General features: G+C 34.2%; 2 protein-coding genes across 4 annotated transcripts in view; one reads left to right on the top strand and one right to left on the bottom strand.

The window, feature by feature from the left end:
* LOC122042399 overlaps positions 1 to 3,801 on the top strand; it is a 31,846-nt gene extending 28,045 nt beyond the window's left edge. For both annotated transcript variants that reach the window (XM_042602508.1, XM_042602507.1), the window contains 6 exons: positions 2,157 to 2,240; positions 2,362 to 2,546; positions 2,631 to 2,769; positions 2,846 to 2,905; positions 3,094 to 3,162; positions 3,251 to 3,801. In XM_042602508.1, the coding sequence (XP_042458442.1) occupies positions 2,157 to 2,240; positions 2,362 to 2,546; positions 2,631 to 2,769; positions 2,846 to 2,905; positions 3,094 to 3,162; positions 3,251 to 3,376 (663 nt within the window). In that variant the 3' untranslated portion in view covers positions 3,377 to 3,801. The remainder of the gene's footprint in view (positions 1 to 2,156; positions 2,241 to 2,361; positions 2,547 to 2,630; positions 2,770 to 2,845; positions 2,906 to 3,093; positions 3,163 to 3,250) is intronic.
* A 2,214-nt stretch (positions 3,802 to 6,015) lies between these two features.
* Positions 6,016 to 13,933, bottom strand: LOC122042398 (2-hydroxy-palmitic acid dioxygenase MPO1-like). 2 transcript variants are annotated; one of them, XM_042602505.1, is made up of 4 exons: positions 13,426 to 13,921; positions 6,705 to 6,767; positions 6,530 to 6,601; positions 6,016 to 6,460 (listed from the first exon to the last, which is right to left on the bottom strand). In XM_042602505.1, exons 1-4 carry the CDS (start codon positions 13,768 to 13,770, stop codon positions 6,347 to 6,349), a joined length of 594 nt encoding a protein of 197 aa, XP_042458439.1. In that variant the 5' UTR covers positions 13,771 to 13,921; the 3' UTR covers positions 6,016 to 6,346. The 2 variants fall into 2 exon arrangements, with proteins under 2 accessions (XP_042458439.1, XP_042458440.1); XM_042602506.1 differs by lacking the exon at positions 6,016 to 6,460 and adding an exon at positions 8,424 to 8,542 and having other exon boundaries at positions 6,529 to 6,601; positions 13,426 to 13,933.
* Between the last annotated feature and the right edge of the window lie 934 nt (positions 13,934 to 14,867).

Genomic DNA, 14,867 nt, shown 5'->3' with positions numbered 1-14,867 from the left:
TGCATTTTTTTATTGAACCAAAACTTTTGCACATTTTATTTATTCATAACATCACTTTGGAATTGTGATTTAGGCATGAGGGTTGGAGTTGTTTTTTAGTGGATTTACATTTAAAGTTCTTTTTTTTAAAAAAATTTTAATGGAGATTTAAATTTATGAAATTTGATTCTTCCAAATTCTTCATTCCATTATTGATTCAAAATTTTTTCTTGGATGTTATTCGTGGAAAGATAGCCTAATATTCATCTGATTAACCCCTGATTTACTTTTATTATTCCTTCTAACTCTAATTTTGTGGTTTTAGTGATTGGTTTGCATGGGCATTGAGTAGTTAATTTGAATTATTGATGCCAAGGTTAACTGAGTTGTTGTGCTTCCTGATGGGTCTTTATTTATCAATTTTTTTTTGTTTCTGTCATAGAACATTTTTGTCATCTTATGTCATCTTGATGAATCTTTATTTATCAAATTTGTTTTTGTTAGATATCATTTTTCCTATATTTTTGTCTAAGCATTATGTAATACCTGCTATTTTTATTTTTTAATTAATTATTTTTTTTTTGTCATTATTTTTGTCACATTTAGATGAACTTGTCAAAAACATTTTTCAACCTTAGCCTTCCATGCTTTTCCTATGGATTTCAAAATATTAACCATTCTAGGTTTTTTGTTGATCGATAGCAACTCATACCAACACAAGATATGCAAACAATCAATGACACCTTCTCATTATGGCTATCCACTGGATGCCTAGATGGAAAATCCGACAAGCAATGATCAGAAGTTCCCAACTTTAAACCTTGCACAAGATAAAAATTAATAAACTAATAGAGAAATATTTCATGCTGGACCTAACTTGATATTTTAAATTCTATATTAACATACTATACACTTGTAAATGTAATAGATAAAACTTTACAAAGAAAGCTAATATAACAATTGCATGCATAGGGTATTAAGGATTCATGAACCCTAATTTTCTTTGCATGTTATTCTCATCAAGATGTTTTGGCATATATCTTGGTGCTACATAATATATGTACAAATTCTCAAATCAGTTGTAAAATACTTAGATATGACAATTGCTTTGTAAGCATTTTTTCTATATTTATTTATTTTAATTATTCTAAGTTTAGGTGCATAATTTTAAATATCTCAATTAGGGCAAATTTACCAAATTGTTATCTGGCCACTCTTAGATTGGAATTGGAATAATTTTTGTTATATGATTTGTTGTCTATAGAATAATATATTAATGTCCAGACTACTTTTCTATTTTTAAATATTTTACTGATTTCTAGTTTTTGAAATTTGAGGCAACAACTGTAATATTCAAAATCAGTAGGATAAGTTGATTTGATGGGTAGTATGCTTATCTTGAATGTTTGGAACCCTTGTTTTGCATTTTTCAACTTAAGTTTAAATTAGAAAAGTGAAAAAATAAGGATGTATATTTGTTACTATCCAGAATCCTCTGGTTGTGATATTAATGGTTTTAAGCATGATGTGTCTCTTTCCCAATTTGAATATTGGGGAAGTCATATCCAATCAATATTTAGGATAGAAGTTAGTTTTTTATGGCACCGCAGCATGGCACAAGGTATAAGAATTTTGGGGCTTTATCCTAATTATAAGCGGCCACAGCTTGGTTAAAAGTACTCTTTTGAGATGCAGAGAATCCATCTTGATTCTATTTGGTGCTTCTATCTCATTGAACTTTTACTGCTTGAGAATGTTTGTGGGAGAATGAACTGAGATGTATAGTTGATTTCAAGTGGATACATGTATTTAGTTTTTGTATTTACTTAGTTCCTTGTCTGTTAATCATAAAAGGGATTCATCATGTATATGAGTATATCAAAGTTCTTAGAAATTTGACCTTTGTTTTGCCCACAGAAAAACGTTTAAACTGATCATTGACCTTGTCAGGTTGCAGTGTATTATACTTTATACTATTATGTTCTTTTATATAATTCTTTTCTTCTGAATAATAAAACAGCTATATATTGGTTCAGATTAAGATCAGGTTCGAACTTAGTTGTTTTATTGACTGAGTACACAAAACTTCAGCACCATCCTTTTTTTGTTCTTAGTTATTCTTATCGCAGTTGATTTCTTTATCGTGATGGTTTCTTTTTGTGTTCCTTTGAATACAGTGGTTTGGTGATGCAGAGAAGCTTACCAAGGCCCTTTTCTCTTTTGCCAGTCGGTTAGCACCTGTGATCATATTTGTTGATGAGGTAAGCATTGGTTGTTAGGTACTTGTTTTATATGCTGTATTCTCAATCCTTTTCCTAAGCATAAACAGTATTAGTTGTCCTGTCATGCCTACTTGGAAACTTTTTTCTTGTTGTCTAATAGGTTGATAGTCTACTTGGAGCTCGAGGTGGTGCTTTTGAGCATGAAGCAACAAGAAGAATACGAAATGAATTTATGGCAGCTTGGGATGGACTAAAGACCAAGGATAGCCAGAGGATCCTTGTCCTTGCTGCAACAAATCGCCCTTTTGATTTGGATGATGCAGTAATACGCCGACTGCCAAGAAGGTAACGAGAGAGAAGCCTGAAAACATCGAATATCTACTTTTTTATTTTCATGTCAATAACTGATTAATAGAGGATTGCTTGCAGGATTTATGTTGGTCTTCCTGATTCTGGTAATAGGAACAAAATACTTAAGGTACTTCTTGCTCAAGAGAATCTGGAACTTGACTTCAGATTTGATGAACTTGCCAATGCCACTGATGGGTATTCAGGAAGTGATTTGAAGGTATACTTACAATTGACATTGTTTTCATCATTCACTGTCAGACTACAATTGCACTTTCTGACATTTTAAAATGCAGAATCTGTGCATAGCAGCTGCTTATAGGCCAGTTGAAGAGCTTTTAGAAGCAGAACGGACGGTAGGGTTCTCTTGTTTTATCTTTCCCCCCATCATGTATCTTTTAGCTATTGTTTCAGTTTGATTTTCATGCCAAAATTCCCGTCAATTTTTTCAAAGGCAACTACTGAGTACTGCCTGTTTTAAGCTATTTAGTCTTTTGTATTTCTGTGTTCTTTGGCTCCCTAACACCAACTTTACTGTGATCAGAGAGGTAAAGTTACCATGCCGTCGTTAAGGCCACTACAGTTGGATGATTTTATCAAAGCAAAATCTAAGGTACTAAAAATACTACAGGTTGCTATACGTGATCCTATTTGCATCTACTTAGAATTATTTCCATCTCCAAACTTGTTTCTCCTATTAGGTGTGTGCCTCGGTTGCTTATGATGCTACCAGTATGAATGAACTAAGGCAATGGAATGATCAATATGGCGAAGGTGGGAGCCGGGCAAGATCACCTTTTGGGTTTGGGAACATCCGTGGAAGATAAAAAAAATGAAAATCTCCAGATTTGAGGCTAGCTCCATACCGTTGAAAAATGTTTCTGACCTCTTCCATCTCAATTTTGGTTTTATAATTATCTTTTATCTATTGGTAATTGGTCATCCCTGTAAGATTAAAGCAGTCCATGTAGACTCCATTCTTTCTTAGGTATCGCAATGCAATGCAATGCAATGCTGGGCATAGCACATCTGTAACAGTATGTAGTTCTCATTTGAATGGGTTTCCTTTTCTCCAACAAGCACTGCAGCTCCTTTTTTTTTTCCCTCTCAAAGCAGGTGTCTACTTTAGTCATGTATATAATAAAGGCTGCTTATTTCTCTACACTGATGTCAAGTAACTTGGATGTCGTATTGTATCCGATGGTAATAACCTCATGGAGAAAGAACTTAATATCATTTTGTATTCTGTTTCTGTGCAATGTCTGCGGAGATGTGTTAGTCAAAAATTGTACATGGCAATTGATCTTCTGAAACCTTGATCTCCTGAGAAGACAATTGATTCTCAATCGACCATGACCTGTAAAAGCCAAAAGCATCAGATGATGAACTAGTTCAATGCCTATTTATTAGAAGCTGCCCTTGATGGCGAATCTGGGCATCTAGTGCATTGTCTTAGATGATTGTGTCAATCACTGTTTACTACACAGAAATGACTCAAGCGTGTTGATTGCCATCAGAGCTAAAGTAATTCTCAGCACGCTTGGTTACTACTAAAAGTAGAACATGAATCACCTGACATCTGCACAGCAAGAAAACAAATGCAGATTAACCAACAGGTGCCTTTAAGATTTGAGGAGCAAAATATCAAACACTGACTGTTTTAGAAGTGAAAGCAGGTGAGATATGTCGCCCATTGCACTGATTATCAGTGTCTGCTGGTTGAGAATGAAAAACTCTACTCCCACGCAGAAGACCAGCTCACAAAGGATTAACTAGATAGAGTAAGCCTGCCCCTGTATAAGGTTGTTAAATTTACATTAGGACGGTGATTCCTCCCTTATAGTTGAGTTTAACTATTATGGCCTAATATTCTAGGAATACAATTTAAGTAAAACATTTATATTTGATCACTGACTGGTTTTTGTGTAGCTATCATGAGATGAAAAAGATTTAGGTGATTGAGCTTAGGTGAACTTCATAGATCAACTATAAAGTTGCTGTGAGGAGCTTCAATTTTGTTGATGGGCATTGAGTTTGATGATGGATCTAAAGGTCCATTTGTTGTTTGAATTATGGTAATCTTAGGTTTATTCGTGAGATTGATTGTATTATTGGGATTCAAATTTTAGGTGGAGTTTATTATTTAAGGAGTTTCATCCTAGTTTCTAAAGGTTCTCTGATAGGTTCTCTTGTTTTTAGATCGACTTTCAAGTATTGAAGAGTCAAATAAATCGGGCCAAATCTCAATACCTCCTTTGACCCAAATTGAGTCAAAGTGTGTTTACTTGAAATCGAGCTAAATCTAGAAGCAAGTGATTGTCTTGTATCCTTCATTAGAAATTCTCCAACAACAATGAAAGTTGCTTAGGATGACCTAAATAGTCATGGGAAGTGAACAAGTCTTGGTGATTGTCTTCGTTAAAGGGTGTCCATCTCAAGAGTTTTCTTGACTTATGATTAGACTATAAATCAAGATTTTACTTGACTATAAAGAATCTAGCCACTAAGTGCTCCGTAGCTTATTGTCAGAACTTATAATGTCATATAGTCACATTCATAGAGGCTTACTCCGTCGTCTCATTTAAAGAAATGATTTAGTGGTGCGATGCGAGTGTAATATGGATGATTGCGAAATAAGAGGAATCTACAAACCACGTTTTATCCATTAGTTAGTATTGTGTGTGTGTGTATATATATATATATATATATATATATATATATATATCACATACACATACTTGAATTTATCCTCGTGTTTGAGTTTGTTGTATTGCAAGAATCAAAAGAAAAGCTTGGTATATCCCTTATATTAACATAAGACCATCACTATTCTAAATGAGAAGGGTGCACACACTAACAATTAGGCAATTTTTACGTTCAATATAATATGGATTTGTGTGCATGGAGGATAGGTAAACATAGAAATGGGATAATATCCCAAGTTGATATATAAATACATAATTGTTGAGAATGAGCTTATCAACACTGAGGTACCTTTCTAGGTTGAACTCCCCATCTGCATACTCATTTGGTCTTACTCATTGGCCAAGGACATTTCTTTTTATTGACATTTATGAAATCTCTTAGTAAAGAAGGGAGAAGATTGAAGTCTAGGAAGAGGGAAGAGGTAAGAAAGTTGAGTGTAGTTGAATTTGTATATAATTTTGAGGTGTAGTTTTTTTTTATGATTTAATTAGGTAGCTGCGAAGTTTCCATACTTTTGGACAACTCCACTTGAATATGCTTTTCTTCTTTGATTGTCTCTTTCACTGTAAAATTAAAATCTATTTGCAACCACCCCCTCTTCATTTCCCCTTCCCCCTTGTTTACACAAAAGAGATCTTTTTTTTCCTTCAATTTACAGTCTGAGGTTGACATTTGGTTTACATAATTGTATGAGATAAGAGTTAATATATCATATGCTCGTTGCACATCTAATTGTCCATAAGATGTTTACTTTGCCATGTAAAGGGTGAAAGGCACTGCACATTCTCAAATATTCAACAGAAACGGAACACCGAACAAGTTGGAGAATTACAAAGAAAGCTTTGGACACTCTTCGAGTGTCAAGTCTAGAAAGGAGTTGCACACCAATGATGTTTAAACTCCAATTCAATAGGGTAAAAAAAAAAAAAAATTTACAAGTATGACTGCACATGCATATATTTCACATATGATTCAGGAAATGTATCAGGGCAAACGTGGTTCTGTTCTTGTAAAATCGACTGTGTTAATTTTTAAGATGTACAATGTAGGACTTGAACATTCACACAGACAAGTGTTTGAGTTGCTACCATTCACAAAGACTTCTTTTGTTTGCTCGCCTGCCATTCTTTGCGGTCCGCTTCAATCTTTGCGTGGACGTTGGCGTGGAAACCAGGATACGGCTCATACCCGATAAAATTAAGTGCCTGGATGAAAACTAGAAAATTATTCTCCATACCAGATCCTCCCTAGTTCAAGAAGTTGGATAAAGTTACCTCAAGCAGAACGAAGAATGGAGCCATCAAGAAGGCTTGAAAAAGGTTATCAAGAAGAGCGGGTGCTCGTTTCTGTTATAGTATGCAAACAACAAATTGATCCCTAGCGAAACAATATATAGATAGATATATTTGGCCAATAATCAAATTTATTAATTCAGTGAGTAGTATGCACCTCAAATACTCCATGGCCTATAAATTGGAAGGTCCAGCAAAATAACTGAGCTGCCAAAACAACCTGTTCAAAATGCATTTGACAGAGCATCAGTCTACATAAATCTGGAAATCAAGTGCAATACTCGTCTGCGGTTTAGATCCAAAAATGACTACAATTTGTAGATGAAGTTTCCTGTGTACGACAATACTTTAATCGATATTAAAAGAAGGCGAAGAAAACATGTTTCAGGATAACAAACTGACATGAAGCTTGACTGATGTACTTGGCTATATGCACCAAACTATAAAACCCAACCACTTGGATTGAAGACCCCCTAATGGAATTAAAACCTCAGAATTCAGAAACCATCACAAGAGTCAAGAAGAAACCATCACAAGAGTCAAGAGTACACGTTGGTCATAGAAAAAGCACAAGCAAATTTATGTCTCTTTTAGAATGTCAAACATTGCAGAATCAGAATCCAGATCAGGAATCAGGATTAACTGATCTGAGAATATTAAAATCAGTTTTATGCAAACAACTGAAATCAGGATACAATGATATTGTAAACTAGAAAAATTATAAATTAATATATTCTCAACTACTAAATAAATCAAATTTATTATACAACATAAAATAATTTCTTATAGTCATCAAATGATCAACAGAAGTTCATACATTGCAAATCTATTAAACTCTTAGTAGTTACAAAATACTTAAATTGTTGATAATTATTTGATGATTAATATTGAGGTAAGTGTTTAAAAATTTATATTAAATAGCCCACCTAAAAATAGTTGGTAATTTGTATTAAATCTAAAAAATCTAAATATTTAAATATAAGTACCCAGTTACATGATTGAATGAGATTGTTTGCCTGTTTAATATAGATATTTAAATAGTGCTTTAATCACAAATCATATCTAATTTTTAGTAGTACTTAACATAAATACATAAAATAGGCAAAAGAAAATCATATTAATACACTACTGATGAGACTAGCTCATATTTGCCTTATGTAAACAGCTCTGTTATCCATCTGCCATCCTTGCATCTTGGGTTAATGACCACAAACCTCACATCAACCAGACACCACACCGAGGTTTAAACTTTACTGTTGAGCAACACGTTATTGCACATATGCCTTGTCCAAAAAACTTCAATGATGCAGGTTAACCTTCACCAAGGTTGACCTCTACCTTGATTTGACTACTCCACTATGTTATATGTGCATTAAAACTATTGCAAGTATGGTGAAAGTTTCAGCCTTTGGCCTATACTATTTCAATATCGTGCCGATGTTTTGATGTATAGTGCAACAAATTTGAGGTGGAAGGAGGAAGGAGATGAAGAAGAAAAAGAAGAGAAATAACTATATGCCTACGTTAGCTATCTAGCCAAGTTTGGACTCTGTGTCTCTCATTGAACTAATATTGTAGTATCCGGAAACTCAATGGTTTAATTAAAGAGGTTCACTTAATTTAAGAATTAAGAATTTAGTATTTTCTTTCATGTTGACGGTGTTGATGTAAGTTTATAGATATATATATGTTTTGTTTTCCCCCCCAAAAAAATAAAGATAAAATTAGTGACATTTCAAATATGATTTTGACATTATGTTGTATGAATATAAGCTAGAAAAAATAACAAATAATATTTAAATTTATTTTGATTTGTCTTGTAGCATGCACCATGACCTACAAGTTACAGGTTTAAGTCTCGAAACCAGCCACTTACAAAGCAAGAGAAGGTTGTGTCCAATAAACCATTCCCCAAGATCCCGCATTGGAAAGAGCTTCATGCGATTGCCCTTTTGTAGCATGCACCATGATCAACATCGATAAAGGAGAGATTCTCTATGCCAAATAGTATTGAGTTTAGTAATTTATCTGAGTGATATGTTGACTCCAAGATCTCAAACCATAGGTACCCAACATCAAAATTAAGAGTGATTTCGTTGACTCCATTGATTTTTGGCAAAAGATTATATATATATAAGAAATTAAAAAAATAAAGACTTTTGTTTACTTTCACTTTATCGTTTTGACAAAATTTACAAGGAAATATCAAATTGGAGTTTGCCATCTAACACTGTTGAGAATTGAGATCGACTGATTTTTCAAACTATACATATCAATGATTGGAATGTTAAAAACTAATACAAAGAATAAAAGGCAACCAAAAGAATGTCTAAATAAAATTTTACCAAGTTAGGGATTTCTCGACTATATATCAGATGTTGATGTTACTCCAACGAATTGATATATAACAAAAATACAGGAAAGAAAACATATTGCATTTTTCATCTGTACAATAAGAATGTAGAAACAAGGAGAGGCTACCTAGTTGCTTCCTTACAAAATCGGTATTTTATAAGGTCAGCATATTCTGCATGATAACTTAACTCATGCAAGTCACTTGAGTAGGAAAAACAAGCAAAAAGGATCAACTCAAACCAACCATTGACATTCATTTAGTGAAGTACAAAAGGCATAAAAATAAGAACTTTTAAATTCCAAGTATAATTAGTGTGGTATATGCATCTTTTTTTCTCCAACATTGGCTCTATATAGTCATACTAATGTAACAAATAAAAAAGAAGTTGCAGATGCATAGAGAGGAATTATAGAGACGAGGACAAAAGAACATAAAAAAAAATTAATGAACAAACAGATTATAAACCTACAGCTACCTTTGCATCATTTACATAAGTTCTTAAATCATTATTTCCAGTCAATTGACACTGGCCCAAATATTGTTAAGCATAATAATCAAAGATAAATTTTAGTAGAAAAAAAATGTGTAGGACATTGTAGTCAATTGTAGCATTCTAAGAGTTTCAAAAAATTTACTAAATTAAAATTTAAATAAAATATATAGATTTATATAATGTACAATTTATTTTCTTAATTAGCCCGCAAATCCAGAATTTCTATTCAGAAATTTACAGCTGTCTAACTTCTAAATTAATGATTTATCTAGTTGAATCAGTTTTTTTTAGGGTTGATAAAGTTGAAAGCAGTTTAGCAATTTGTATGAAATCATTAAACTAATATAATCTCAAGCTACTGAAAAATCATGCAGTTGTCACATAATAAAAAAGAGTCCCATTAAATCCCCCCAAAAATAGAAAATAAATAAATATTTGCTTACTCCCAATTTAGAAAAGATGCAATACTATGCAATGGTTAAAAGGCAACTTATTTTGCATTTCAAAAGGTGTAATCTTTTTTGAACTCAAGTCAAGCTGGAGGTACCACAGAGGTCTCAAGTTTGTGAAGATGAAAAAAATTAACAAATTGCAAATGAGTGTTCAAGTATTTAATCTCAAAAGAGAGTAAAGTGGAGAAAATACCTAAGTTTAAAATTTCATGTCGTGCTAGGGTTTTTTTCCTTAACTGAAATGATATTATTTTGGTATCATGTCGCCGTTTTGATATATTGTGCTAGTGGTCAATTGGAAGTGGAAGGAGGACGCAGATAAAAACAAAAAATACAACTATATACATAAATTCAAATGATATTATCTTGTATGAAGACAATTATTGTGGTCAAATGGAAGATGAGTTAGATATGATATGACTTATAAGTCTGTATTAATTTTACCCTTATTGGTATTATATGAATCAATATGATAAGATTTAATTTCTATTTTACAAGATTTTTTTTTTCCATATTATTGTTATTTTTAAGATTGCATTTTAGCTCAACATCATTCATCTATCATATAATTAAAGTTCATTTTGGTTTAATTTTATTTTTTAATAAGTTAAATTTCCTTTTAGTCGTTAGATTTATTTTTAATGCAGTCTCTTTCTTATTTTTATAACAAAACAAAATTTGTATTAAATCATATTGAATCGTTATGGTTTGTGCCACTTCAAATACATTTGTAAGAGCGGTATATTTTTTATATGTGAATAGTATCATATCACATGATATAAATCATGAATTGTATGACTCTAATAACTATGCTTCCTGCCAGAAGCCACCATAGGATGGAAGGCTTTTGCACAATAGTTGACTAGATGGAATGGGCACTTATAATGGATGAGTTTGTGGAGGCATCGTATTATAAAGGCCCTGATATTGGGTGCAAGAAACTATCAGAGATGTGATATATGTCCAAAGAAGATGAACTAAAGGTAGATGATAAATCTATTCATCAACGTTGTCAAGGCCTTGAGATAGGACGACATGCATCAGTACAACTGAAGTACATGTGACGATGGAGTGACAATTGGATAGTTCATTAGAAGGCCAAGCAACCTTGATTGTGATGATGATGCAACATAATATTGCTTGAAGGTGTCTGGTGGACACTACATTAATAAAGGAGATGAAAAAGGCCATTGTTGTTGCATTGAAGGATGAAAGCTAGATGAGTATGTGAAAGGGAGAACCATGGAGGAGAGATGACGCACACTACTACTTCACACCTGAATCTTCCATCTCAAAATGGTTTCTGGCACCACTTGCACTACTACCAAGTTGATAGTAAAGAAATATTATTTTTATAAGAAAAACATATTGCTATAGCTACATATGATGAAGTTAAACTAACACTAAATTGAGTTAAGTATTAAATCTAGCAAATAATAGTAATTGTAGCAAATAGAGGATCGCCAATACCAAGGATAACTTAACTTGAAATATGGACAAAAGATCAAACCAGTCTAAAAGAAAACTTGGATAAGAAAGGTCCATATGTGCAAGTGGTCAATGGTCACACAAAAGAACAACAAGAGGACAATGACAACAAACACACTAACCCATAGTCACAATTGCAAATTGAAAAATCTAAGGATTCAATGCCCTCTATTCTCTCATATCAAATGTCATGTTGTTGCATACCCTTAAGCCATCAAAGTCATTGCATGGCTTCCCACCCAAATCCTAGCCTTTCCACACACTTAGAGAGATGATAGGAACCATGGTTTGGAATCTCATATAGTACCGTGCAGCATGGTCGAAATGTATTATACGGATAAATTACCAAAATTTGATACTACTCGGTACAAACAATGTCTTTTGTGTCGCTGTATGATGTTATGCCAACACTTAATAGCCCTTGATATCCCTTGACATGTTATAATATGGGTAGAGATAAATTAAGATAATGCGGTCATCTTATTCTTTTCTTATTTAGTTTTTCCTCCTTTCACCTCTAATTCACCACTAGCAGCATATATTGAAATGTTGGCACAAGACCAAACAATATTGTTCTAGTCAAAGACGAAAATTTCAACATAGCTTGGGATTTTGAACCTTAGTAGGAACCTAGGTTTTAGTTACTTCAACATTAAACATAAAGTCCTTGTTTAGGAAGAAGGATGACTTATTTTAATCTCTAAGAAACAAGACAATGTGAATCCAAAATTTGCAATGATGGTTTCAAAATGCACATGTAGGTGACATGCAATTGATGTATTGCACAGTGCATAAATGGATGCGTAAAACATTTGCAACTAAAGTTTTAAATGCACATGTGGGTGGAATGCAATTGTCATATTGCATATAAGTTGGCAAAAGACGATTATGCTCGGCCCCGCCAACCCGTCCCAAGACAACACGGATGAGGTAAATCACGGGTGACTACTAGCCCTTGGAATAGTGATTGACACATGAGGGAGACATTTACCTCGACTATGCCGAGATTCAAACCCCAGACTTTAAGTAGGCAAAACCTCATGCGCTAGCCATTAGACCGCCTCGAGGGGACGCCATATTGTATATAAGGATGCATTTGCGGTTGACATAAAATACAAAAAATTACTTATAATTAACATATATCCAATAATGGATAATAATAAGCACATTGAATTCAAATTTACATAAAAAGCAAATGTCAATCATATGATGCAAAATGCACAACATATGCAGTTGGAAAGTTGATAATTATTTTAGGAAAGTTGATCATGGAAATCCTTGATATGGGGCATCCCTTATTATGGACATCCCTTGCTACGAGGATCCATTTAGGAATAAAATATTTTAATTTATTATTTTCTATTTTTTGATTTATATACTTAATCAATGTACAATGTATATACACATTAATATGCATAATGAAAAAAGTAAGAGAGAATTTCATTCTTCGTTTCTTGTCATGGAATCATAGCTCTAGGGTTTTGTGCCTCTGAGATTTTCTTTTTCTCGACATTTATTGCCAAGTTTTTGTTTGCTCTTTCTCTTCTTCCATTGTCTATTTATTGTTGGTCTTCATTACCGATATCCTCTTCTTCTTCCTGTAGTGCGAGCTTGATAGCTGGTATTTTTTTTTTTTTTTCATATTCTACAAAATCTAAGATTGCAGAAACAAACAACCCTCCTCAATTTGATGAAGAGTGACAACAACCCATCTCCTTACTAGTGAATTACTGAATATCAAAATACCCACCACTCTTAAAGACTCAATGGACAAAACTATTTGAAATTGTCTCAGCTAGTAGTTAAAAGATATAGTACCTTTGGCATTCTAATAAGGTTACAAAAGCAAAAAAAATATACAGGCACCGTGTTTGGTTCTCGGAGAGACAAAAAAAAGTTTGAAAATTAAAGAAAACTGATAAGGACATGCAGACAGTAGATAAAATGATTTAGGACGAAGGTGTGCCCAAATCTTACCATTTCTGCTCCAAGATGAGCAGGGAAAGAAAATTTTCAGATCTACACGCTCTCAATTTCATCGAGAACGAGCGAAATTGTATCAAATTGTCAGAAATAAAATAAAACTTACCTTCCAGGCGAGGGGGAATCCGAGGCGAAGGGCGAGGGCACGGCTGCCGATCCAACAGAGGAAGCAGAGGAGGGCGGCGAGGGATCCAGCCTTCCTGTCCATGAGGACGTAGAAGAGGGCGTAGACAAGGGCGAAGACGAAGGCGAAGTTAAGGGGCAGGGTGCCGGAATCGGCGAGATGGAAGGGGAGGTGGAAGAAGGGAGGGGTGAATTGGAAGAGGAGGAGCGATGTGAATAAGAGTGGCCAGACGAAGAGCGTGTGGATGAGAACGTTGATGGGGTCGCTGTGGTAGGCGCCGTAGAAGGCGAACTGGCGCTCGAGATCGAAAAGGGCCTGCTTCGCCATCGCTGCTGTTCTGCTGCCGGTGGATCGATCGAATGATAATTCCGGTGAGAAGAAAGAGAGGCAGGTAGGTCTAATTTTCCAACAAACCGCCGCGAAAAAGGATAAGAAGAGGTCGCCGGGGCGTACACGCCGTAATGACGTTGTTTGAACCAGTTTGAGCGAGTGGAACGTTCTTGGGCCGGCTCAGAGGGGCCACCACCGTCCTCAAGACAATAATGCACCTGATCTGTCGTACAATTGACTCATAATATATGTAGATAATTAAAATTATACGACTACTAATTAAACCAATCATAATGAATGTCACTTTCTTAAGGTTGGATCGACCACTCATAAAATTAAAATAAAAAAATCTTAGATACATGATGTCAATTGAAAAAAAAAATTATAATGAATGTCACCCTCGGAGCAATCATACAATGGTTAAATCATTGAACAAATAAGGATAAATCCATACCTGAGTGGTGTAGTAGTTCTTTGCAAAGCTATGAGCTCCTAAAATTATCTACAACCATTGTCTCCTTGGATTTGGTGGCTATGAGCTCAAACTCAAGGACTACATGTACCTACTGTAACATTTTCAAGCTTCAACAGCCGCGTAAAAGTTTTCACCATACAATGCTAGCTAGTTAGGTTTATCCGAGTTCTTAATTTTTAAATTACAAAACTAAATAAGGGTCAATGCATTCCAAAGTGAGAGACGTCCTATCAGGCTAATTTTACTTTAAGTCATGCCTTGACATTGTCTTTTTAGAAAAAGTCTGGTGTAAGCTATATGAGAGCATCCCACGCTGTTCTTGCATGTTTGCCAAAATCACAAAGTGAGGGTCTTCGCCAACTTCAAGCACAAGGCATGAGGAGTTTGTAGAGATGTGGAATCTAACCTTTATAGAGTTAGTTAGGGCATCTCGTTAAGCCAAGAATCACTTGTTTTTTATCACTAGCTCGACCCTTTATTAGGTTCTTCTAAATCTCACTCTTATCGAAACAAGATACTTTCAGACTTTCTTGCTAATGACCTAAATTGTGGAGAGAGCTATTATCATGGGATCAATATTATGAAGTATCGCTCCCTCCATCTTCATCTCTTTGAAGGT

The sequence above is a fragment of the Zingiber officinale genome, chromosome 2A (genome assembly GCF_018446385.1).
Source record: "Zingiber officinale cultivar Zhangliang chromosome 2A, Zo_v1.1, whole genome shotgun sequence".
Lineage (NCBI taxonomy): Eukaryota > Viridiplantae > Streptophyta > Magnoliopsida > Zingiberales > Zingiberaceae > Zingiber > Zingiber officinale.
The sequence above is the reverse complement of the archived record's forward strand: the minus strand, read 5'-3'. Positions and strand labels throughout refer to the sequence as shown.